General features: G+C 41.1%; 1 protein-coding gene across 1 annotated transcript in view; it reads left to right on the forward strand.

Moving 5' to 3' along the window:
* The window catches only part of TXNRD1 (thioredoxin reductase 1), a 124544-nt gene that overhangs the window by 94495 nt on the left and 2994 nt on the right, over positions 1–27055 (forward strand). Inside the window, exons 13-15 of the mRNA XM_007952399.2 lie at positions 5344–5451; positions 8219–8314; positions 9271–9405. Coding sequence (XP_007950590.2) covers positions 5344–5451; positions 8219–8314; positions 9271–9405 — 339 coding nt within the window. The remainder of the gene's footprint in view (positions 1–5343; positions 5452–8218; positions 8315–9270; positions 9406–27055) is intronic.

Here is a 27055-nt window from a genome sequence, read left to right on the forward strand (position 1 = left end):
TTTGTCATTTTGTTCTTGTATTTTCTTCCAAAATTCTTCTAAGATATTTCCTGTGTTTTCTTTGGTCTGTCTCTTAATCCTTTGAAAATACCTGAAGATAATTCTTTTGAATTCTTTATCAGAGAGTTCCAATGCTGCTTCTTCCTCAGGGATATGTTTTGGGTCTGTATTCTGCTCCCTTGCTTCTACCACTTTATCTTCTTTATGTGGACTGTGATCATCTGTTGTCTCCAAGATATCGTGACATTGTATCTCTGTTAACTGTTTGTGAAGAGCTGCCAAGAGTGATTCAGGCTCTTTTTGGTGGTTTTTTATCATTGGCCTGTTGATGGAGAAGGAGGTGGTGGCTCTGGCTCAGTAAGTGAAGTTGCAGGAAGTGTGGGTGTAGTTGTGTCTTATGGGGACTGTTGCTGTCTCCCCCTCAATTAGACAAAAATAACAACTGAATAACCATCAAAAAACTAAAAGCACATGGAAAAAAATACACCATGTAATCACACAGGAACAGTAACCAAAAAAAGAAAAAAGGGAAAAAGAAGAAGAAAAAAACAAGAAAACCTGCAATATCTGGGTATAGGTCAATAAGAGAAAAAAATAGAGAAGGAGAATAATGAAGAAAAAAATGGGAAAAATGCAAAAAGAAAAACAAGGAACAGGGTTAACCAGGAGAATAAAAAGAAAAAAGAAAAAATTTGCAACCATGAACAGGGAAAAGAAAAAGAGCTGAAAACTAGGACCTGGGAGGGGAAGAATAAAGAATAATAGTAAAAAGGACAAATGTATTATTAATAATAGTATTTTTAAAACAGACAAAAACAAGCAAACTAAAAACCAGAAAAAAGAGAGAAGAAAAAGAAAAAAATCGGGGGAAGATAGAGCAGGGCACCCAGGCTTTGCCTGAGCACACAGACTGGGATGGAGTTCCTGTGGGCCCAGAAGGTGGGTGGCAGTGGGGAATGGCCACACCTCTGTTCACTTAAGGGTGTGGGGTATAAGAGTAACAAAGGGGAATGTTGCACCTTTTCAGTCATTCAGGTTCGGAGTGTCCTTGGGGTTACTGGCAAGCAGAACGTGTTCTTAAGCCCCTGGAATCTGGGAGAGTGCTGTCTCTTTAAATATCCAAAATGGTCAAGCCGCTTGTAAACATTCAAAATGGCGGCGCCCTCCCGGCAGGCAAAAAAAAGTCCACAGCTCAGCCTGCCTTTCTCTTTGCTGGTGTTGCGTGTTTTATTCCCAGCCACCAGAGCAGTCTTCCATGCAGTCCCTGGCTAGCAGGGCTGATTTTTAGGTTAATTCTTAGGTCCTACCACCACTCCGCACTCTCCAAGCTGTCTATGCCGTGCCGTCAGGCTGCTCAGCGTTGCTGCCAGACCCAGCTCCGTATGTCTCCTTTTTCGGTATTTTCATGCAAATTCTTCTGTTAATTGGGGTTTAGTTCACTTCTGTATCCTTCCCTTCAAGGCTCAGGGTTCCAGGATTATCTTATGTGTCTGTGTTAATTGGTTCCCCTTTTCTTTGCTGAAGAGGGTCTGTGTAGTCTTTCTCCCTATTCCACCATCTTACCAGAAGTAGAAATGACATAACTCTGTTAAACATAACTTCATGATCCCTTCACATCAGCTGTGGGAACCCAAATTGAATCATGAGTGTTTGTGTCTGCCTCGAAAACTGGTATTGACTTATTTTATTGTTTATGACTAGCGTACTTTGGGAGGGGAAGGAAGACAAAGGGCAGCTGAGTGCTTCCAACGTGCTTGGCTCTGTGCTGAAGTGCCTTCAGTTCTTATGACAGCTATGTGGAGATTGATGGCAACGAGGTAACTTATCCAAGGTCACAAAGCTAGTAGGCCACCAAGACAGAAATCAAATCCAAATTTGATTGTAGCCTCTGTTCTCTTCAATACGGTAATTTATTGCCTAAGAGAAAAAAGGAAGGTTTGGGGAGTATGGATTATTTTTTTTAAAAAAATAGGTATGAGGATAGAAAAGATGTCTTAAAACTTTCAAAAATCCCTCAGTTTGCAAAGACTACTGTAATTTATGGTTTTCCTAAGTAAAATGAGATGGAAAATAGAAAATTTAAAAATTGATTTTGATTAAGATCCTTTTCAAAGCTGCTAAAAAAAGTTTGCCACTAAACAGACTAAATATTTCATTGTTATTTTGGGAACATGGATGAAGGAATGAAGGAAAGTGTTTTTACTGTTTCAAAAACACTGATCGAGAGCAGACCATAAAGCTGAGTCAGACTGGGGATGACGGACTTTGTGCTGAGCTCTTCGAAAGCTCGGTAAGACACATGCCCCAGCCTTAAACCCAGCATGATGGACGCTTAGCAGAAGAACCATAGTCATGGTACAAGCACTTGAGATAGCTTTATTTGTTTTACCAAATAGTAAACATTAACATCTTTCTTACTACCTTGAGTAGTATTTTTAAGTTAACTTTATAGTAAATATAAAGTATTTTATGTGGAAATGCAAGAAAAACCACAGCAAAGATGTCTTTAACTTCAGAATGAGTTGTATCTAAAAGTTTGTTGAATTAATTGCTGTGAGGTATTTTCTCCATGTTTTTGTTGTTAGGTGCCCTTGGGTAGATTCCCAGTCATAGCAGCCTTGTGTACGACAGAATGAAGCAGTCCCCTGCCCTGTGCCATCCTCCCAGTCCTTCCTGTGGTTGAGCCATCCTTGCAGCCATGGGTCAGTCCTTGTTGAGGGTCTTCTCCTTTTTCTCTGACCTGCTTGGAAGACTGGGCGATGTACTTCTGTAGAGATACCGCCTTGGAAATCCAAGGAGGGATCATTACTAATTGCATTTTTTAAAAATATATTTTCTGTTTTTTCCTTAACAAATTCAGGTTTTCCTCCACCTTCTTGAATATACAGGACGTATTTATAGTAGCTCTTTTAATGACCTTGTCTCCTAATTCCATCACCCCTATATCTTTGTGTATATTGATTGATTTGTTTTTGTCCCGTTGGCGTGTCTTGTTACTTTTGAATGGATGTAAACGAAGTTAGGTGTTGGATTTTGTTACATTCTTTTAAAAGTTTTGGACTTTGTCAGGGTGTTACGTTAGTTGGGATCAGTTTTACCTTTTTGTAACTTGCTTTTAAGCTTTTTAAGATGAGGTAACAACAACCTTTCCTCTAGGACTGATTTAGTGTCACTGTTAAATAGGTGGATGCTCTCTGGTGGGGCAGTGGTTAAAGCGCTTGGCTGTTAACCTATAGGTTGGTGTTTAAGCCCACCAGCTGCTGCATGGGAGAACAATGTGGCAGTCTGCTTCTGTAAAGATTTACAGCCTTGAAAACGTATGGGGGCACTTCTGCTTTGTCCTGTGGGGTCACTGTGAGTTGGACTCTACTTATGCGTTGGGTTGGGTTGGGTTTTTTGATTACTGAATAGCTGCCCTTCTGAGGACTACCCCATTCCTCCTGTATCACAAACTCTCTACTCTGACTTGTGAAACAGGAGCTGTTTTCAGTCTTGTGTGTACTCAGGTCATTTTTGAACCTACTGCTTTCTCCAGTGGTTCTTTCCTCATTTGTGAGTAGTTTCCTCTCATGTATATACAGTCAGTACTCAGCCACAATCTCAAAAGGACCCCTCTGCAGATCATAAGAGCTCTCTGTGCAGCTCCATCCTCTTTGGTATTCTTCCCTGCAACTTCAGCACCGAATTATAGTCTCTGCGTAACTCAGAAAGACTGCTGGGCTGTTTGGGTTCCCCTCCCTGCACTGAGGCCTAGAAACCTCCACGAGTAACCGAGAGCAGTCCTGGGGCTCCCCTTGTTTGTTCCCCTTCTCTCAGGATCACACTTGTATTGTCAGTTGTCCAGTGTGAAGCTGTTTCATTTTCTGGTTGTTTAAAGCAGTAAGGTAAATCTGGTCCTTGATTTATAACATTGCGGCTCTAAGTGGACCTCTGCCTTTATGTTGAAATCAGAGAATTCATAGGATTTATGTTCTTTTAGAGAAAAGGGTATCATGCTTGGTAAAGTGGAGGGTCAATGAATAAGGGGAAGATCTTCAAGAAGATGGATTGACACAGTGACTACAGTGGGCTTGGTTATAGCAAGGATCGTGACGTTGGCACAGGACTGGGTAGGGTTTTGTTCTGCTGTACATAGGGTCACTATGAGTTGGAGATGACTTGACGGCACGTAACAAGAGAACAGTGGTATTTATTATTTCTAGAAGGAAGTGCATTTTAAACATTTCACCCTACTGTTTTGGTGAATGAGAATTTCAAATGCAGCATGTTTCTTAGGCTCACCCCTGTATGCAAATGTGACGGCTAGGTTTTTACCAAATGGCACTTACAAATAGATTTGACATTTACCTAACACATTTTTCACCAGTCACTGCAGCATATTAAAGACTGAGAAATTTGATGGCAGAGAAACCTATTGATTTGCTTAATCTAGCATTTTATGAAGTTGACGTCAGAACCCCTTTTGTTATCTATACTTATTAACATAAAATATCCTTTGAAAAATACTGTGATAAGCATTAACTTCTTGTTTCTATGATCTTTATTAGCATTTTAATAGCTTCATGATATTACGTACAAGATAAGGAGTTCTGGTAGCACAGTGTTTAAGTGCTCAGCTGCTAACTGAAAGGTCTCTGGTTTGAACCCACTAGTGGTTCCGTGGGAGAAAAGACTAAAGCCTGTGGGAACCTCAGTGAGGCAGTTCTCCTGTGTCACAGGGTCATTGTGAGTCAGAACCAACTCTACAGCACCCGACAACAACATAGATACTACAGTATATTATTAAAAGATATTACAGTATGTTGTACTATGCATAATGTTGGATATTATGATGACATATTGCCAGTGTTGATGAGTACTGCTGTAATGCTCATTAATACTGGAGGTTTTCCCTTATATTAAATGACTTTTCTCAAAAGCAGGATTATTGGGTCAGAAAGTAAAACTGTTTTATGACTATTAATATGTATTACCTAATTAAACTTTTTCTAAAGTTTATTAATTTCTGTCACTGACAATATAAAACTACCAGCATTGAGTATTGTTTTGTCTGTTTTATTGAGGGAAGAAGTAGGTAATTACAGGGAATATGAGTTGCTGGATGGATGGGGAAGCTGTGTGAATTGTTTCTTCATAATCAGTCTTAGCCTCAAAGTCTCCTCTTTGTCACTAGCTCAGGTCCTTGGTGCAGCAGGGTAACCCCTGGGGCCGTGACTGCACGTGTTTGCATTGGAGAGTTCGGAGTCTGCTCTCCCTCTCTCAGTTTTGAGTCTTTTTGAAATTCATCCCTTTTTTGAGTTGTAATTAGGCCTGTCATAACTCTTCCCTTCTATTTGAAAACAGTGTGACTATGAAAATGTTCCAACAACTGTCTTTACTCCTTTGGAATATGGTGTTTGTGGCCTTTCTGAAGAGAAAGCTGTGGAGAAATTTGGGGAAGAAAATATTGAGGTGAGTTGTATTTTTTCCTCTTCACTCTTACACCAAGGTACTACTGTTTTTTCTTCTTCAAATTTTTTAAGTAATTTCAAGCATACTGAGAAGCTGAAGGATAGATGGTTCAAAGACCTGCCCATACCACTTTCCAAACACCGTATTGTTTGCCCATTTGTATTGTACTTTTCATACCTCTCGCATTCTCTGTATTTGTATGCACGTAGGTGCATGCTCACCTGTGTGTTTCTTGTCCTGAACCATTTGAGTGTACGTCGAATGCCCCTTTACCCCTACCTATACACTTGAATGTGTCCTTCCTTTTTTCTGGTATAACCACAGTATGGTTGCCATTTTTGGGAAAGTTTAACAGTACACTTTAATGTGATCCTCCTTTTGTTTTCCAATTTAGTCAGTTGACCCAATATTTCCTTCTACTCTTAAAACTACATACTGTGGTTTATATGTAAGACAGTGTAGTTGGAAATATGAAAAATACACGAAAATGCAAAGAAAAAAATGGAAAATTAAATGCCCTGACCATTAGTAATATTGGGTCTTTTTCTAGCATTAATCTCTTAATTTATAACAATTTTGACATAGGAAGAGGCATCTGAAATAAATTGTTTTTATATACACAAATAATGCTATATAGGCAGTCCCCAGATTACTAACAAGACCTGTTTCTAACTGTGTTTTTAAGAGTTTGTAGGTAAGCTGGATCAGGTGCATATTGTTCTTATTTAGCCTAATTTAGTACAAGAAAAAGGCGCTCTGCTGGTGCTGTGGTTAAAACCATTGGACTGCTAACCAAAAGGTCGGTAGTTTGAACTATCAGCCACTCTGCAGGAGAAAATTCTCCTTTCTAAAGATTTACAGCCTGTGTAGCCCATAAGACACTCTACTCTGTCCTATATGGAGTCGCTGTGAGTCGGAGCCAACTCGATGGCAGTGGGTGGGTTAGTGCAAGATCAATGATATAAAAGCTGCACAGGCAGCAAGTGAAGGTGATTATGATGAATTTGCTCTAAGTCGGGTTTGGTTCAGTTACTTCAGAGTGAGAGCAAAGTTCCATAACATTAAAGGACAAGTGGGAGTTGTCTGTAAGTTGCATGCTCCTAACCCAGAGACTGCCTGCACCAAGGCGCTGCTATTTTAAGTCATGTGGAAGAAGTTTCTGTTAAAACTGCTTAAAAGGCCAGATTTGTGAATCAGAAGCAATTCTGATATAAAAGTCTTTTTTAAATCTCATATTTTTTTCCTCTATTCAGCTGTAGTAGCATGTAATATCTTGTTCTCTTAAACACATTATTGACTTTTTTTCTGAGTATAAAAGTAGTACAGCTCATTATAGGAAGTTTGAAAAATTAGGACAATATAAAGAAGGAAATTTTAACTTATGAAAAGATAATTGCTCTTAACATTTTGGCATGTTTCCTTCCAGTTGTTTTTTTCATAAATACTTATATGTGTTTGTATATTACATGTGTATTTATAGTATGTATATATGTATATATAACTTTGTATAGGTATGTCCATACTTTTAAAAATTATGATTAACATGCAGTTTTTTTTCTCCTACTTTACAGTTAACTTCATGTTATGAACATTTTACCTTGTCCTTCCTTTCTCTAAAACACCACTTAAAAAAATGGCTATAGTAGTTCTTTTTAGGGATGCTATACTATATTTTTTCAAGCCATTCTTTCACTAGATTTTTTTTTTCCAGTTTTTATTATATATAGAATGGTGAATATCTTTGTAATTTTCATTGTTTGCTTCTCTGTTTTCTGAGAATAGATTCCTATCAAAACATACTTAAATTTAAGGTTCTTAATATATATTCCTATAGTTCTTGGCAAACAGTCTTTGGCTTTTATTTTATCACAGGTTGCTTTTTTCACTATGGAAATATGCGGATGAGCGAAGTTTTGAAAAACATAAGTAAATAGGAAACAAGTTCTCATAGGCATGTCTTAACACAGCAGTTAGCAGTTGTGGGTGATTCCTTTATTCATATTTTTCCTACATAATTGCTGTGATGTAGGCATTTAATTTTGTAACCCATGTTTTTAAAAAATTTACATTGTATTACAGCATAGAAGAACACTTACTGTAACATCATAATCAATGTATTTTTAAAAGGGAGCCTACTATATTTGTTTTATACTGAGGCTAATAGTGTGAGTTGGAGGAGGGAGGGACCAAACACACCCATTTGTCACCCAGGACTTAAGTTTATGAAACATCAGTAGAAGTGTCATGCCTTCTTTCTCATTCCTTTTCCTGTCTTTGCTTCCTTTCCTCTCTTCTTCGTTTCCTCCTTTTCTTAATAGAAATATTAATGCTCAGAGTGAAAAATGCCAGAGGAGGAAATGTCTTTGAGAAACATGAAGGAGAACTAGATAATTGCTGTCATTGTTCCTGGCCCCTCACTTGTTTCTTGCCCCAATTGTCATCCCTGTAAGAGTTGTTTGTTTTTAATGTAAGACAGCAAGCGATTGTGAGACTTCTTTCTCATTGGTTGCTCTCGTTACTATTCTTACCTGAGGTTTACTGTTTTGAGGTTGAGCTATTACTAGGGGATGAGCTTCTTACAAAAAGGCCTCAAAATGAGAAATTCAGAGTCATTAACTTTCTGATCAAATTCCTGTTTAATCCATGAATTTTATTGTTTGATGAAAGTCTAATTATTAAAAGCCTCCATTGTCTTTGCACCACACTTCATGTTTAATAAACATACTGCTTAAGAGAATGGGCCTAAATTGTGATTATTTCTCCTTAGGTTTACCATAGTTATTTCTGGCCGTTGGAGTGGACAATTCCATCCAGAGATAACAACAAATGTTATGCAAAAATAATTTGTAACGTCAAGGACAATGTAAGTACAATTCTCAATTAATGCCTTCCAGTAATTCCTTTGTTTTAATATGTAGCTCTGTTTCCATCACATAATACATGTATTCCTTTAGTATTTTACCCTTCTCCCAGCTGCATACAAATGATCAGAGGACAGGGACCAAAGTTCCACTCCTCTTTTCATCTTCACTGGCACAGGGCCCTGCCCGTAGTAGGCGGGCAGGCAACAGTCACTGAGTGGATGAACCAAAGGAACCATATGTGTTTGTGCTTATAAAAGGGAGAACAATGAAGTCATTCACTGTCTAAAAATAGTGAACAATAAAAAGAAGAGTAATGCAAAGTTGAGTCCTAAGCAGCTGGCATTAATGAGAAATCTGTAATGGGAAGAGCTGTTAATTGGGTTCTGATTGAAGATTTCATTGCCTGCTGCTACATGTAACACCTGGCAACTGAAGGCCTACTTATGGGCAAACTCCTTGACCTCACAGTGTTTCCTTACCTACGAAATTAGGAATTGAATAGGTCAATGTTTTTCAAACTTTTATGATTGCTGCCAGGACACAAGTATGAGCATATACATACTTTCTTTAATCACCTTAGTTTTTTTTTTTTTTTTTTTTTTAAATACAAATGACTGCTCTTACAGTTGTCATAGAGAGGTTCTCTATAGCATTGAGACAACCAAATTGACATGAGGACATCACTGCACTTTAGTAACATTTTCTAGAAATTTGGTGCTTTAAGAGTTTTTTAAATTTTTCATCAGCTCTAGTCTCTGCCTTTCTATTTGATTTGAACACCAAGCTCTCTGTACTGGCCCATCTTGTCTTTATCATAAACAACAAAGACTTATATTAAGTCTTTGGCCATTCCGAAATGAGTTTTTTAGAAAAGACTGAGAAAGTGTTCTAGGCTCTGTAGAAGGAAAAGATAGAAAAATGCAGCTTAGTTGTACTGCTTTCTTCTCCACTTTAGGAACGTGTAGTGGGCTTCCATGTTCTGGGTCCAAATGCTGGAGAAGTTACCCAGGGCTTTGCAGCTGCCCTGAAGTGTGGGCTGACCAAAAAGCAGCTGGACAGCACAATAGGAATCCACCCCGTCTGTGCAGAGGTGAGTGGCCAGCACTTTCACGCCTCCGCTTCAAAATGCGTTGTGTCAATGAGCATTAAGTGGCAGATCTAGGACTCCCAATCTCTTGTCTTTCTGCATTATTTAAGCTACTTCTGTATCTCCTTATGGGTTATTAATGACTGAAAAGGTAAAAAATAGAAACAGTTTTTCCTCTTTCAAATGTTTATTGCTCTTGGTATAAACTGGTTATTACTGTCATGATAAAGCTGATTTATAGAGATATTCTTTAAATGTTTTATTTATCATTCCTCCTAAATTATTTTCTTAAGAATCAGTTAATAATGCTATTTATCCCCGAGCTACCCCAAAGCTAAATGATGTTGTCTGCCTCTTTATCTTTTGGTATCAAAGCATGAGATTTGAGAATGGTGCTTTTAAAAGATCAAACAAATGACAAGAAGACTGGAAATTGATCAGGCCTCCGGGTGCCAGTGTTTCTTCATGCTTATCAGTGATCATCCAAGAGTGGATGATCATGATACATGATACTAAGTAGAGGTAATGAACAAAAATGTGCCTACACTGGAGGGCTTAGTGACGCTTGGGAGGAGGTATCTTGCACTATACCAGCTTAGATGGTGGTAAACATTCCAGGTGCTATCTGGTCACCACACTCAGTGGTTTCCAGAGGTGTACTTTGTGCTTGTAGTGTGCACACATACACATAAACACCTGTACGTGCATGCCACATCTCATTGAGCAGCTTCACTGGTTGGTTTCTGTTCATGGTCACCCTTGCACAACTGACTCTCTGCTGAGTCTATGAAATATCAGTTGTGAGACCTGAAAAAGTGTTTGTGCTTCCTTTTGATCTGCCTTTTCTATGCTTAAGAATGCTGTCCTTTCTATATGAATACATACCTGGCTGGATGGAAGCATAAAATACTAACATGTTTAGAGGTTAGGGCATTGTTTAGAAATTGATTAAGAATGCTGTCCTTTCTATATGAATACATACCTGGCTGGATGAAAGCATAAAATATTAACATGTTTAGAGGTTAGGGCATTGTTTAGAAATGCTGTTTTTGTGAATGAAATAAAACCAAGCTTCAGAAATAAAATGTGAAAATTAAAGAGTGTAGATTACAGCTTGTGAAGAATGTGTGGTACACCTTTTAGTCAGTGTAATGACCAAGTATGCCCAGGGAGGGAGCCAGTTCATTTTCCCTCAGAAACGCTCTAGACGAGCAAATTGAGAAATCTGGAACGTCCAGTGTGCTGAGCAGACAGAGCAGTTGCCCCTCGTAGGGGTGAGCAAAAGGTGGTCTCCCAGCTTGCATCACAGTGTCTAGTTCTTTGTCTGAATTTAGCTGTCAGTGGGCTGATAGGAGGGAAAAACTGTGTGTGCTTGACTCTGCCCTCTTCATCTTGGAAGTTGTCTTGCCATCTAGCAGTGGTGAGCATGGCAGCATCTGCCAGCATGGCTGCCACCTAGGCAGAAAGGTGAGCAAAGAGGCAGGACATCTTCCTGAAGCCCCTGCCTGTGGGGAGGTCAACCAAACATCTGTTGTCTTATGACTTTGAAGCTCAGGGGCTGAATGTTCAAGTGCTTTGATGATAACGGCTTCTTCCTGCCCTCCAATCTGGTGACTGATTAATGGGATTAAAAAAACATGGGTGATATCTCAACCCGTGAATATGTTTGTTGCTCAGCCGTATGCACAGCACTGTGCTGGGCACTGGGATACAGCAGTGAATTAATATGAGTGCAGGGCAGAGGAGGCTGATGAATGAAGTGCCAACTACAATGCAGTGTGATGAGTTCTAGGATTGGGGTGACACCTCTGTAGTCTTTGGGGAAAGGGATATTGGGGCATGGTGATTCAAGAGGGAGTGTGGCTCCTTCAAGGAACCAGAAGACCCTCAATATTGCTATAGCTTAAAGAGAGGCAAAAAAAATCCTGCTGGAGAAAGTAGGTGGAAAGGTCATGAGACTTTATCCTTGGGGCGTTGGGACTCAGCTGAAGGGTGTAAAGCAGGGGAGTAACAGGATCAGATACATTGCTCAGAGAGCTCACTGGCTACTTGTGGAAAATGGACTGGAGGAGACGAGGCTAGAGGCAAATCCGCTTATGTGGCTGTTAAATAGACGAGAGGAGACAGTGATGGCTGTAGTGGGGTAGTTGCAGCAGAAATTGGGGGTGGGGATGGAGAAGATGTATTTGAAAGAGAATTAGGAGATAGACTCACTGATTGAAAATGGGAACGAGAACTGAGCATGATTCCATTGGCGACCTGAAGTAGGGAGTAGAAGAGCTCGGTGTGAGGGGAATGACGACCACAGGGCTGACGCGTGCCAGGTAGTTCTTACCAAGAGGTAGGTGGCAGTACTGTCTCCCTGTGACAGATGAGGAAATTGAGGGCAGAGAAGTTGAGTAACTTGCCCAGTTATTCAGCTTGGAAATGACAGAACTGACATTCAAACCCAGGCAGTCTGGCTCCAGAGATTCCCCAGTGCACAGATGATAGTCTGCTTCCACAGACCTTTCAGTTTTTGGCATAGTATTGAACAATTGGAAATGATTTCTTGGTGTGACAGAATGAGTGTAGTGGAGCCCCAGACCTGGCCGTGTCTCCTAACTTTCCAGAAGCTCAGTTTTCCCATTATATAAGATCGGGATACTGTGTAACTGCCCAGGACTGACTAGGGATACTGTGTGTAAACTGTCTGGCCTTTGGAAGGCACTCAGCAACTGCATCTGTTATCTCTTTTTTTCCAGATGATTTCCTTATAGAAAATGTGACTTGGCTAAAAGGTCATTTGTTATTTTTAATGAGGAGTGGAAAGAGATAATGTACTTTGATAAAGCTCTTGGTTATGAACTACTTGCTTGGAAACTAAATTTTAGAAAGTCGGAGGCTTCCTTAGCTTAACACTATAGAAATCTTTTCTGTCACCATTACCAGAAGCTCGGAGCCCCCTAAGCAGTGACTCCCTTTCTCCCTCCCTCCCATCCCTATGATCACTAATTAACTTTGGTCTCCATACATTTGCCTATTCTAGACATTTCATAGACGTGGGATCATATCATATCACCTTTTATGACTAGCCTGTGTCACTTAGCATAATGTTTTCAAGGTTCATCCGTGTTACAGCATTATCAGAAATAAATTTCTCTTTATGGAGCAGTAATACTCTAGTGTATGTATATGTTGGTGTTATTAGGTGCCATTGAGTCAGTTCTGACTCATGGTGATCCTGTGTGCAACAGAACCAAATACTGCCGTCCACACACTCATTGCTATGCCATTGTGTCAGTGGGTCTCATTGCAGGTCTTCCCCTTTTTCACTGACCTGGTTTTCTAAGCATGATGTCCCTCTCCAGGAACTATTCCCTCCTGATAATATGTCCACAGTGTATGGGACAGAGTCTCACTAACCTCATTTCTAAGGAGCATTCTGGCCACATTGTCATCATTGTTAGATGTCATTGAGTCGATTCTGACTCACATAAACCCTCTGTACAACAGAACAAAATACTGGTTATACTTACTCCAAACAACAGATTTTGTTCCCTTCTTCTGGCAGTCCATGATACAGTCAATATTCGTCACCAACACCATAATTCAGAGGCATCAGTTCTTTGGTCTTCCTTATGATTAACCAGCATTTGCTTGTGTATGAGGCTTGGGTCAGGTGTGTGTCCTGTCACATTGAGATTGAGATGTCTCTTCAAAGATGGCTGTGGTCACAATAAAACAACAGAAAATGAACAGTTACATGTATCTGCCACATTTTCTGTACTCATCCATCTGCTGAACATTTAGGCTGTTTGCACCTTTTGGCTGTTGTGAATAATGCTCCAGTGAGCATTAGTACATAAGTATGCTCGTGTTCCAGCTTTTAGTTCTTTTGTGTATGTACCTAGGAGTGCAGTTGCTGGATCACATGGTATAATTCTGTGTTTAACTTTTTGAGCACCCACCAGACTCTTTTCCATAGTGCTGTATCATTTTATAATCCCACAAGCACTGAATGTGAGGGTTCTGGTTTCTCCCTATCTTTGCCAACACCTGTTTTTTGTGTGGGTTATGTTTTATCGTAGCCTAATCTTAATAGCAGAGAAGTGGTCTCATTGTGGTTTTGATTTGCCTTTCAGTTAGGGGATTTTTTTAAGGACTCTTCTCTAAATGCTAGATTCTGACTTACATGGTGGGTTTGCTGCTGGGCCTATTGTATTTCACTGTTCAGCTGTATACAGTAGAAGGGAGCTGCACAGAGGGTGGTTCATGGACTGCACTGGTCTGTGTTGAGAGAAGGGCAGAAGAGAAGAGGAAAGATTTAGAATCTTTTAAAAGCAAATTGACAATACCTGACTGAATAATAAAAAGTTCAGATTATATTTCGTATGGCTTTTAAAATTTTATTAAATGTTTATTGAATTTCACAAATGTCTGCCCACTGGTAGATTAAAAATAATAATAATAAAAATAAAAATTTAAAAACTGTTCTGAGCACTGATTTAAAGTATTAGAAATAGCTACCGCTTCTGGGCCAGCGGTGGTTGTGGATGAATCATTGCATGAATGCTTTCATACTGTTTTGATAAATAACCTCACCCATTGAGGGCAACCTGTGACTCTGAGGAGTAAGTACTCCCAAAAGCTGATAAATCCCTCAGTTCTTTGGAGCAAAACAATTTCCAAAGGGTTTCCTCCTGGATTGCTCTAGTTTTGACTACAGCTCCCTTTGGTATAGGTAGAAGGGGTCTCAAGGCCTGGAATACGAGTGCTACATTAACAATATTCAGCATGAAGATGGTCTGGTGATAATTTATTCTGGATGTCTGAGCAGCAGTAATTGAATAGGAAACTCATTACATGTAATTTTGAGTAGCAGTTTTAACAAACCAAGTTTATTTGTAGAGGAAAAATAATAGCTCAAGAGGAAAGAAGGAAAAGAAGATCCCTTTGAAATGTTTTAATGAATTTCTAGTGTTGAACATCAACAGTTTTTTTTTTTTTTTTAATAATCAGTATAATCACAGAGAAGGTAGTCTTATGAAGTGGATAATATTTGGGACCAGATATGAATGCACAGGGTGAAAGCACTTGACCTTTAGTAAGCGTTCTGTGTTTTGGGAGAGAGGGGATGAAGGTGTAGTCTCCATGCTCATTCTTAAAAAGGTGGACATAGGAATACCATGTGATCCAGCAATCCCATTACTGGGACTACATCTGCTTGAACAGTTTCTCTTAGAAAGATCAGCACAAGGCCAGTCCCCATGAGGCAGAGGTTAAAGATATCCCAAATGTCCAAACTGAGGAGCTCTGGTAGCATAGCACCTAAGGCACTTGACTGCTAACCAGAAGGCCAGCGGTTCAAATCCACCAGCCACTCCTCGGAAGGGAGGTTAGGCAATCTACTTCCGTAGTGATACCGCCTTGGAAACCCAAGGAGGGGTCGCTATGAGTTGGGTCCGACTCGATGGCACATAACAACAACAACAACTGTGCCATTCCATCATTTCAGACGTTAACTCCTCCTTCTCCTCTCAGTAACCTCCCCTCTGTCTCAGGGTTCTGTACTTCACTGTCTCTCAGAACTCACAGATACCCAAGGTATCGTCTCACATAGTGGTGGTGGGGGCTGGCAGGCAGGTCCCAGGCCTGTAGGTAGGTCTGGAGGATGTTCCCCGTTCTCAGGATGAGATAAAGATGAGCCACAATGCAGAACTGGAGCGAGAGGAGGGTGCACCCCAGAAGATTCTTATATACGCCCTCAAGGAAGCTAAGGGTAGTGATTGGAGTTAGACCCTCCAGCAAGGCGGGACTCAAGATAAATCCCACCTGTGCTGCTGCAACAGAAATACCCCACATGGATGACTTGAATAATCAGGAGTTTAAAAGCAGCTCTACTCAGTTGCTCACTGGCACATTCTGCCACAGAGCCCATAGCCAGTCATTATAGGGAATAACGGGAACTCTGGTGGCATAATGCCTAAGGCATTTGACTGCTAACCAGAAGCCTGGCGGTTCAAACCCACGGGCCATTCCTCGGAAGGAAGGTTGGGAAATCTACTTCCATGGTGATACCACCTCAGAAATCCAAGGAGGGGTCGCTATGAGTCAGAATCGTCTCAACAGCGGTGAGTTTGGTTTGGTTTTTGGTTTTATAGGGAGTAACTATGACCAGTGGCCCAGCCAAGTTAACACACCATCCTAAACAGGCATGTTGTTGTTGTTGTTATGTGCCATTGAGTTGGACCCAACTCATAGCCCCCCCCCTCCTTGGGTTTCTGAGGCAGTATCACTACGGAAGTAGATTGCCCCATCTTCTTTCCGAGGAGTGGCTGGTGGGTTTGAACCACCAGCTTTCTGGTTAGCAGTCAAGTGCCTTAGGCACTATGCTACCATAGCTCCCAAACAGGCATGGATAATAGGATTTACTATGCATTACAATATGGAGGACAATGCCTAAAAGAGCCATATCAAGCAATTCACCGCAATATGCTTAAAGAGGTGAGACCCAAGACATGAGTAGATACATGCACAACCATGTTCATCACAGCACTATTCACAATAGCAAAGAGATGGAAACAACCTAAGTGCCCATTAACAGATGAATGGATACCCAAACTATGGTACATACACACAGTGGGATACTATGCCACATTAAAGAATAATGAAGAATTAGCAAATCACCTCATACTGTGGATGAACTTGGCAGACATTATTCTGAGTGAAATAAGTCAATCACAGAAGTCTGAATATTGTATGTGTCCATTATTGTGAAAAGTCAAGGAAAGGTTTACACAGGGAAGGGGATTTTCTTTGTTGGTTATCAGGGATGAGAGGGGAGGGGAAGTGAGAGAAAGTGGATGGATAGTTGACAGGCAGGTTTGATAGGGGTGAAGGGATTTAAAACAGAGAGAAGATTAGCCATTAGTTGATAGTTTTTGACGCTAGGCTGTGGACACATGAAGGTTCTTTGTTTCAGTTTGAAATATTTCATAATAAATATAAAAACAGATGAGACTTTAGGAAAATTCTGAAGCAGCTTTGTGTAAATGAAACCTTTGTGAAAGTGGACCCATCTGTTTTTTTGTTTAGATTGAGTGATAGTGACAAGTGTGGCTTCCCTACCTTCTAATATGTCATCAGTATAAGAACAATAAGATAATAGCTCTTTATTTATTTATTTATTTATATTAGGATTTGGGTGAAGATTTACAGAGTAAATTCACTTTTCATACAGCAGTTCACATATACTTTGTCTCATGTCATTGACCAAAATTTACAATGCAGCAGCTCCCCTCCCACTTCCTCCCCATAGTTACCTCCTCCCAGTGTCCATCCCTTCATACTCTTTTGCACCCTGAGCTGTCTCCCTGTGCATAAGCAGCCCTTCCTTCTCCCATGATTGTTCTCTCCAGGGTGTGTGTCTACTTGAGGTAAATGTTTAACTCACATGCCTGTACTTTGTTTGGCTGGAAACCACAGTTGTGGGTTCAATTCCAGACCTGAAGGGCAGCTAGGGGCCATAGTCTCAGTTTTTGTTTTTGTTTTGCCTCCAAATGATTTTGAATTTTGTTCCACATTGTTCTCCCTCTTTATGCAGGATCTCCTACATCCCTTCCAAGTGTATGGCAGTGGTAGCTGGGCACCATCTAGTTCTTCTGGTCTCATAGTTGTATAGGTTGCAGATCGGATGGTGTACCAGTAACTAGGACTGATTGTTTCCATTAATTTTGGTTTTCTTCTTTCTTCTTGACGAGGAGAGACCCGTTGTTGCATCTAGATGGCAGCTTCCTAGCTTTTAAGGTTCCAGTCGCTACTCGCCAAAGTAGTAGGTGGAACAATGTTTTGTATAGTATAAGATAATAGCTCTTGTAGCTGTGTTCTGTTTTGATGGGCTAGGTTTTTACTGAAATCTCATATAAGTTCTATTTCTAAATTAATTCCTGATAAATAGAACTTAAGTTTGCATATTCACAAACCTGAAATTTGTCTAAATGTATTCCCTGGCTCTATTTTCCTTCCTTTTTGAAAATTGAAAAGGAAGCGTGGTTGATGATATTTCAAATTGCCGATAAAATCATCACCGTCGTAACACAGCTATTTTCATTACTGCATATTGTCTTCCTGCCCTCATCTACAGTCACACTTCTTTTAAACAAAGGCATTTTACTGCTCTTTAAGAGTCGCAGTAGTTTGCAACGTCATCAGCATTGAATTTAATAGTGCTAATGAAAATGTTTCAAAATTTGGTGTAAATATATTTTTCTGTTGTAAGTAAAAAAGGGATGCCTATTCCAAGAATCTTACATGACTTTGCTAGTGAGAATCAGCCTCTGATAATTATCATTTTGGATGTGAATTGTTCATATTTTCTTTCGTGGTCATACTTTAAATGTTGAAAGATACTGACCATTAGTACTTGGATCTGAATTTTTTGAGGTATTGATGGTGTATAGATACATAGGAAGAAAAAGGGCTTTGTCACTGTTCTAAGGCTAAAACAGACTAAGAACTTTTCTCAATATTTTTCCCTTTTTACACAAAACTGTTTTCCTCCTTTATACAAAAGCATTTTTGGTGCTGATTCCAGTATCTCTGGCATTGATACCTCGTATTCTTTGCTCTTTGTATGAAAAACCAGAAAACTAATTGTTTCTCAAGAATCAATAAAGAGGACAGCTGACCACATGTGCCAGCCAGGCTACAGGCATCTGTGAGTCTTGCTTCCACTGGGGACGCTTCCCAAATAATCCACGACCTTTTAACTCAGTAAGACACTCGGTCACTTGAGAATACATCCTCGGGTAGACTAGGACAGGTGGCCTCTACAAAATCTTGCCAGTGTTACCTTTCCATCTGACTTTTGCTTATGATAACATAGGGCTTTTCCCAAACTCACTTACTTACTGACAGGAAGGCTTACGTTAAGTCTTACTAATTGTACTCGGTAACCAATTACCTGTTTAAATCTAATTGATTGAACTTAAAGCCCTTTGGTATTTTGACACCTGCGGAATGCAGATGGTCAGTTGGGGTGGTGGGTTTTTGGGTTTTATTTTTTGCTAATAAAAGAAAGGTTTACCTCTTAATGGTGTTAGCTCATCATCACGGCTCAGCTTCCATGCCGTCTTCCCTCTGGGATGGGCTTATGGAACAGCCTGCCCCTGGGACATCACTAGCAGAGGGAAACATGTTGGAGAGCCCACCCTGGGCCTAAAGGCTTTGCTTCCCCTCAGAAGTGATGTACTGTACTCCATACACATCTACTTGGCCAAAACAAGCCCCCCCCCCCCCCCACACACACACACATCTGTGCCCAACAGGGCCAGATTGTAATGTGCAGCCAACAAGAAAGGTATCAAAAGGAGGGAAAGGCCCCCCCAAATATTTTGGACTTATAAAGACCTGAGCTAAGGTAGTATGTGGGGTAAGACAAGGAATCCACATTTGACAGAAAAGAAGCTAAATAAATAAGACTAATTAATTACATATCAATAGTAATGGAAGCAGAAGACAAGAATTCCTGGTGTGTGGCCTGAGCAACTAAGAAAGCCTTTCACTGAAAGGAACAGGAGAAGAGGGACAGCAAAGGACTTGTGAAGTTTGAAGTGTCATCAGAGAAGAAAGTTTGTTACTTCTTACTGGAGTGTAGTTCAGGAGAGAGATGGTGACTGGATTGATTGAGAATTCATTTGTCTACAAGCATTCGTTAACTGAATGAGACCACTGTGACAGCACACTCTCTCCTCACTTTTAGACCTGGTTAGGTTCTGAAGACTGGGTTGTTGTGTGAAATCGGCATTATAGGACAATGGAGGGCAGCTCCGCCATTACATAACTGCCAAACCACTAAGAATGCTGGCCCGGCCAGGTTGACACATAACCTTAACCATCACAGCCAGCATTACTCTCACCTTGCACCTTGGTATTCATTGCTGCCAGATGTGTGTCGTTAATGAGCAAAATAGTTGGATAGATTTTTTTTCACTATCATAAGTATGAAATATTGGACAATGAGATAGTCAATAAGTGAGGAGAAGGTGTATCTCAAGGGAGAAGACTGATGATGGAACCTTCAGACAGCGGTTACTGGCCTATTATTTCGGCACATCTCTAAGCCATGGCTGAGGAAATAGGAAAGGGTGTTTTCATGGAAACAAGAAGGGGAAAGAATTGTTAAATGGAAGACAGAATCAATAACAAGAAATTCTACAAAGGTGTAAAATGAAAACTGAAAGGTGCCCTCTGGATTTGGCCTTTAGAAGGTTACTGATGAACCGAAGGAGAGGTGTTTTGAGTTGAGAGGCCTCCTAAGCACCTGGGGCATTCAGTAGAGACCCCAGAAAGCCACGTCTTAGCAGTGAAGCTAAGCAGTCCTAGCCTGAGAGCAAAGGCTCCACTAGACCTCAACAGGAGAAAACCGAGCCACGAGGATATGGGATAGGGAGGACAGAAGCCAGATTCCAGTGTACTGAGGAACAAAAAATAGACCATAAATATAAACTGCTCAAGAGTTTGTCTGTGAAGAGAATGAGAGAGATTGGTAACTTGACCGGAAGGCTGAGGGAAAGTTGTTTTAAGATCAGTGCAATTTGAATGTTTTTAAAGCTGAGGAGAAAGAACCCATGGAAAAGGGGAAGGAGTACAAGTGCTTGATGAAACAAGAAGTGAGGAGATGGGAGGGAAAGCTCAGCGGGGCAGGAGGGAACAGCTCTTAGCCCGAGTCATAAAGGAGAGGGGCATTCACAAAGCAGGTGTGCAGTGAGCGGCCAATGGCAGGCAGGTGGTGTTGGACTGTTTTCCTTTTGTAGGAAAGGTGTCATAACCTTGTTACCATTTTCCTTCAGCTGGAAGAACTTCCTACAACATTTTTGTAGTGTAGGTCCACTGGCAACAAATTCTCTTAGCTTTTGTCTGAAAATGTGTTTATTTTGCCTTCTTCACTAAAGAATATTTTTGTTGGCCGTGGAATTCTAGATCGATAGAATTTTTTCTTTACTCTTTTTCCTTTCAGCCTGGGTTTTGTCGTCTTCAAAGAATACTGAGCTTTCTGTGGCAGGCAGTTACTTTCCTCGTGGCTCGGTTTTCTCCTGTTGAGGTTTGTTTCGGGGTTTTGGTAGATGTTGTTAAGGTGGTCTAGTGGAGCCTTTGCTCTCAGGCTAGGACTGCTTAGCCTCACTGCTAAGACGTGGCTTTCTGGGGTCTCTACTGAATGCCCCAGGTGCTTAGGAGGCCTCTCAACTCAAATTGGTCGCATCTGGGAGGTCTCCTAGCCTTCTCTGAGCTCTGGTGGTGGTTTAGCTTACAGTTTCCTGGATGTTCTTTCCCTGGCCTCATGGCTCCTGCCTCCTAGTCCTCTGCATAGCTCCCTCCTCTCTGGTATCCAGCTCCAAGCTGTCTCTTCCAGTTACTGACGTGCTGTGCTGTCCTTGGGCTCTCCTCCCTTTGCCCAGGGTCTGGTGAATGCCTCCAGGAAGAAAACCAAACCTGGTGAGGGCTCACCTTGTTTCTTTCTGTTCTTTTGGGGATCACAGTCTGCTGCTTATTGCCCAGTGTTTAAAATCATTGTTTCATATATTTTTGTCCACTTTTCTGGTTGTTTAAGAGGGAAGAGGGAACTGGTTTGGTACCAATTGTTCCTGTTCCATGTGCAGCAATGAAAACCTGTTTTTCAGTGTAGACATATTATGTTTTTAATAATCTTGAGTATAGGTTACCTGTTTGGTAAAACTCAAAAGATAAGCAATTGATGTTTAGTTTAACGTGCGGGGATGCACAGTGCATTATCTACACAGGTGTTCCATCAAGAAATTCCAATATATGGTCTGTAGATGACCTGCCTTAGAATTGCCTGAGTCCTACCCTAGATCTGCCAAATTAAGTTCCATGTAATCTCCACACATTTTAACCAGCGTGAACAGATGCTTGTTTGCATCGTTGGAGAACCATTGATTTTATGTGTAGGCAGTCTAGAGCAGAAGTAAGGAATAGCTATCTAAAGCTGTTAGGGCTCTAGTAAGGGTCCGCAACCACTGAATATTTGCAAGCAGGTGAAAATAGAAGGGTTTGTCAGTCACTCCAAATGAGAGAGCATCAGTTGATATAAGCACCTACCCTTCAACCTTATACTGTGCTTCTAGTACTGGATGTGCAAGGAAGCATACTGCAGTATCATAGTTCTTATTGTTAGGTGCCGTGGAGTCAGTCGCAACTCATAGCACCCCTGTGTACAACAGAACGAAATGTTGCTCAGTCCTGAGCCATCCTCACGATACAGTGAATACATTTAAGACCATTATGGCAGTCACTGTGTCAGTCCATCTCATTGAGGGTCTTCTTTTCCTCTGACCTTCTACTTTGGGCTAGGCCCCAAGCCCCCAGAGCCAGGAAAGGGAGGGATCAGGAGAGGCCAGGGACCTGCGAAGAGGCAGGATATCCAAGTAAAAAGGTGTGGGAGGCAAGGCTAGGCCCCAGTTTCCCTAGAGCCAGGAAACGGAGGGAGCAGGAGAGGCTGGGAGCCTTCAGAGCAGCAGGATATCCAGGAAAAAAGGGGCAGGAAGCAAGGCTAGGCCCCAAGCCCCTAGAGCCAGGAAAGGGAGGGAGCAGCCAGGGACCACAAAGTGGCAGGTTCCAGGTAGGAATTAGGTAAGGGGAGGGTGCAGAGGTTTCCAACAGCTAAGGGAGACAAACTTGTCTGTCACTTCTTCATCCTGTGGAGCTTGTACATTGCTGCTGTGAGGCTTGAGGCTATGCCACTCATGTTTCAGATCCAGCAGGGTTGCACATGGTGCACAGATTTCAATGCAGCTTACAGACTAAGACAGACTAGGAAAAAGGAGGAGGCCACCCACTTCTCAAAAATTGGCCAGGGAAAACCTTATGAATAGCAGTCTGATACATTACTGGGCAAGTTTATGAATAGCTTGGAAACATTGTCTGACATAGTGCAGGAAGACTAGCCCCTTGTGTTTGAAGACACTCAAGATAGGACTGGGAAAGGGCTACCTCATCAGAGTGGAACCAACCTTAATGATATGGATAAAATAAGCCTTTCAGAACCCTCCATGTGCTGATGTGGCACAACTCAAATTGAGGAAAAGCAGCTGCAAACATCCATTGATAATCGGAACGTGGAATGTACGAAGTATGAATCTAGAAAAATTGGAATTTGTCAAAAATGAAATGGAACTCATAAAGATTGATATTCTAGGCATTAGTGAGCTGAAATGGACGGGTTTTGGGCATTTTGAATCAGACAACCGTATAATCTACTCTGCCGGGAAGGACAAATTGAAGAGGAATGGCATGGCATTCATCATCACAAAGGATGTTTCAAGATCTGTCCTGAAGTACAGTCTGTCAGTGATAGGATAATATCCATATGCCTACAAGGAAGGCCCGTTAATACGACTATGATTCAAATTTATGCACCAACCACCAAAGCCAAAGATGAGGAAATTGAATTTGTATCAACTTCTGCAATCTGAAATTGACTAAACACACAATCAGGGTGTGTTGCTTATCACTGGTTGATTGGAATGCAAAAGTTGGAAACGAAGAATCACCGTTAGTTGGAAAATTTGGCCTTGGTGACAGAAATAACACTGGAGATCACATGATAGAATTTTGCAAGACCAACAACTTACTCATTGCAAATACCTTTCTTCAACAACACAAACAGTGGCTATGCACATGGATTTTGCCAGATGGAGTACACAGGAATCAGATTGATTACATCTGTGGCAAGAGGAGATGGAATAGCTCTATATCTTCAGCCAAAACCAGACCAGGAGCTGATTATGGAACAGACCATCAACTGCTCATAGGCAAGTTCAACTTGAAGTTTAAGACAATTAAAACAAGTCCATGAGAGCCAAAATGTTGTGACCTTGAATATATCCCTCCTGAATTTAGAGACCATCTAAAGAATAGATTTGATGCATTGAACACCCATGACTGGAAACCAGAAGAATTGTGGGATGACATCAAGAACATCATCCATGAAGAAAGCAAGAGGTCATTAAAAATGAGAAAGAAAGAAAAGACCAAAATGGATGTCAGAAGAGACTCTGAAACTTGCCATTGATTGAAGAGTAGCTAAAACAAATGGAAGGAAGGACAAGATAAAAGAGCTGAACAGAAGATTTCAAAGAGCAGCTTGAGCAGACAAAGCCAACTACCATAATGGAATGTGCAAAGACCTGGAGTTAGAAAACCAAAAGGGAAGAACACACTCAGCATTTCTCAAGCTGAAAGAACTGAGGAAAAAATTTAAGCCTTGAGTTGCAATACTGAAAGATTCTATGGGCAAAATATTGAATGATGCAGGAAGCATCAAAAGAAGATGAATACACAGAGTCACTGTACCAAAAAAAATTGGTCAATGTTCATCCATTATAGGAAGTGGCATATGATCAAGAACTAATGGTATTGAAGGAAGAAGTTGAATCTGCACTGAAAGAACTGGCGAAGAACAAGGCTCCAGGAATTGACGGAATACCCATTGAGATGTTTCAACAAACGGATGCCCCGCTGGAGGCACTCACTCAGTTATGCCAAGAGATTTGGAAGACAGCTACCTGGCCGACTGACTGGAAGAGATCCATATTTGTACCCATTCCAAAGAAAGGTGAGCCCACAGAATGTAGAAATTACCAAACAATATCATTAATATTGCATGCAAGTAAGATCTTACTGAAGATAATTCAAAAATGGTTGCAGCAGTATATTGACAGAGAACTTCAGAGGTGCAAGCTGGATTCAGAAGAGGATGTGAAACAAGGGATGTAATTGCTGATGTCAGATGGATCTTGGCTCAAAGCAAAGAATACCAGAAAGATGTTTACTTGTGTTTTTATTAACTATGCCAAAGCATTCGATTTTGTGGAACATAACAAATTTTGGATGACATTGAGAAGAATGGGAATTCCAGAACACTTAATTGTACTCTTGAGGAACCTGTACATAGATCAGGAGGCTGTCATTAAAACAGAAAAAGGAAACACTACATTGTTTAAAATCAAGAAGGGTGTGCGTCAAGGTTGTATCCTTTCACCGTACTTATTCAATCTGTATGCTGAGCAAATAATCCGAGAAGCTGGACTATATGAAAAAGACTGTGGCATTAGGATTTGAAGAAAAATCATTAACAACCTGCAATATTCTGACGGCACAACTTTGCTTGCTGAAAGTGAGGGTGACTTGAAGTACTTACTGATGAAGATTGAAGAATACAGTCCACAGTATGGATTACATCTCAATATAAAGAAAACAAAAATCCTCACAAGTGGTCCTATAAGCAACATTATGATAAATGGAGAAAAGATTGAAATTGTCAGACTTCACATTACTTGGTTCTACAATTGATGTCAATGGAAGTAGCAGTCAGGACATCAGATGATGTATAGCACTGGGCAAAATGGCTGCAAAGGACCTCTTTCAAGTGCTGAACACCAAAGATGTCTTCTTGAGGACGAAGGTATGCCTGACACACGCCATGGTATTTTCAGTTGCCTCATATGCATGTGAGAGCTTGGCAATGAATAAAGAAGACTGAAGAAGAATTGATGCTTTGGAGCTGTGGTGTTGGCGAAGAATGCTGAAGTACTGTGGACTGCTAAAAGAACTAACAGGTCTGCCCTGGAGGAAGTGCAGCCAGGATATTCCTTAGAGGCGAAAATGGCCAAACTTCATCTCACATACTTTGGTCATGTTGTCAGAAAGAACCGTTTCCTGGAGAAGGATGTCATGCTTGGTTAGGTGGAGGGTTGATGAAAGAGGGGAAGGCCCGCAACAAGATGGATTGACCTGGTGGCTGTGGTGATGGGCTCAAGTGTAGCAGGTATTATGGAGCTGGCTCAGGACTGGGGGGTGTTTCATTCTGCTGTGCATAGGGTTGCTGTGAGTCAGAGACAACTCAACGGCACCTAACAACAACAACATTCTACTTTACTAAGGTTGACGTCCTCCACTGAGGTTTGGTCCCTCCTGATAACCTGTCCATAGTACGTGAGGCAAAGTCTTGCCATGCTCACTTCTAAAGAGCATTTGAGCTATGCGTCCTCCAAGACTAGTTTGTTCTTTCTTTTGGCAGTCTATGGATATTCAGAATTCTCTGCCAGGACCACAACTCCGTATGTCAGTTCTTCTTTGGTGCTCTTTTTCCATTGTCAGCTTCCACATGCTTATGAGGTGATTGAGAACACCATGGCTTTGGTCAGGAGCACTTTACTCCTCAAAGTGACATCTTTGTTTTTTAAAATAGTAACTTTTTTTTTTTTTTTTAATTGTGGTTTGGGTGAAAGTTTACAGAGCAAATTCACTTTGCACACAGCAGCTCACATACAGTTTGTCTCATGACATTGACTGCAGTTTCCCGCAGTGCTACAGCTTCCCTCCCACTTCCTCCCTACAGTTACGTCTTCCCTGTTCTTCCCTCCATGCACTCCTGCCCCCTGAGCTGTCTCCCGGTGCATACACAGCCCTTCTATTCTCACCTGATTGTTCTCTTCAAGGAGTGTATCTACCTAGTGTAAATGTTCAACTCATATGCCTGTCTTTTGTTTGGGTAGAAGCCACAGGAGTAGGTTCAATTCCTAGACCTGAAGGGCAGCTAGGGGCCATAGTGTCAGTGGTTCCATCAGACCAGCAAACCTAGTCCCTTTTTTCCCCCCCATGATTTTGAGTTTTGTTCCACATTGTTGTCCCCACTCTATCCAGTATCTCCTACATGGATCCCCCTCCGAGTGGTTGACAGTGGTAGCCGGGCACCATCTAGTTCTTCTGGTCTCATAGTCATATAGGCTGAGGATCGCATGGTTTACCAGTAGCTTGGACTAATTGTTTCCATGCATCTTTGATTTTCTTCATTCTTCTTTGCTCTAGACAAGGAGAGACCCATCACTGCATCTAGATGGCGACTTGCAAGCTTTTAAGATCCCAGTCGCTTAAAATAGTAACATATTTTAAACTATAATAATGTTCTGGATGGCCAGCAAAAGAAGCCCAGATATCAAATTCATAATACACTCACTAATTAAATAGTTGATACTATAGTGACTACAGTGATGGGCTCAAGTATAGCAGGGATTGTGAGGATGGTACAGAGTTTAGGAGGCTAGAAGTCTGAGTTCATAGTGCCAGCTCTAGGGGCTGGGTGAAAGCCCCTTGACCTTGGGCTTCAGTTTTGCCTCTTGTTCCTGGTCCACTAAAGCTGGAGGCTTCTCTTAGGCAGCTGCTGGCTGCTGAGGCTCACAAGCCCAGGTTCAATAAGTAAAATGATATGATCCCCAAATTATCAACACACACACAGCCAGCTACTAACTTAAACCCATTAATAGTCTCCAAGATCGGCAGACAACATGGCAGGCTGCTGAACAATGACTCAGCTACATGCAGGGTTCAAGTGTGCCAAAAGCTGGAGACCTTCCTCAAAGCTGCTGCTTATCTACTGGAAGTAGCCCACATCCCTAAGGCAGCTACTCAGCTGCTCCAGTAGATTCCACCCTGGAGTTGATTACCAATCTCATCATGAGAAATAATTACATCAAGCTGCCCAGCCAGTCAAAACCAGGCCCAGCCAAGTTGATACACAACTAATTGTGGAACAGACCATCAACTGCTCATATGCAAATTCAACTTGAAGTTAAAGACAATGAAAACAAGTCCA

Source organism: Orycteropus afer, unplaced genomic scaffold, assembly GCF_000298275.1.
Source record: "Orycteropus afer afer isolate SDZICR_OR568_19922 unplaced genomic scaffold, OryAfe1.0 scaffold00334, whole genome shotgun sequence".
Lineage (NCBI taxonomy): Eukaryota > Metazoa > Chordata > Mammalia > Tubulidentata > Orycteropodidae > Orycteropus > Orycteropus afer.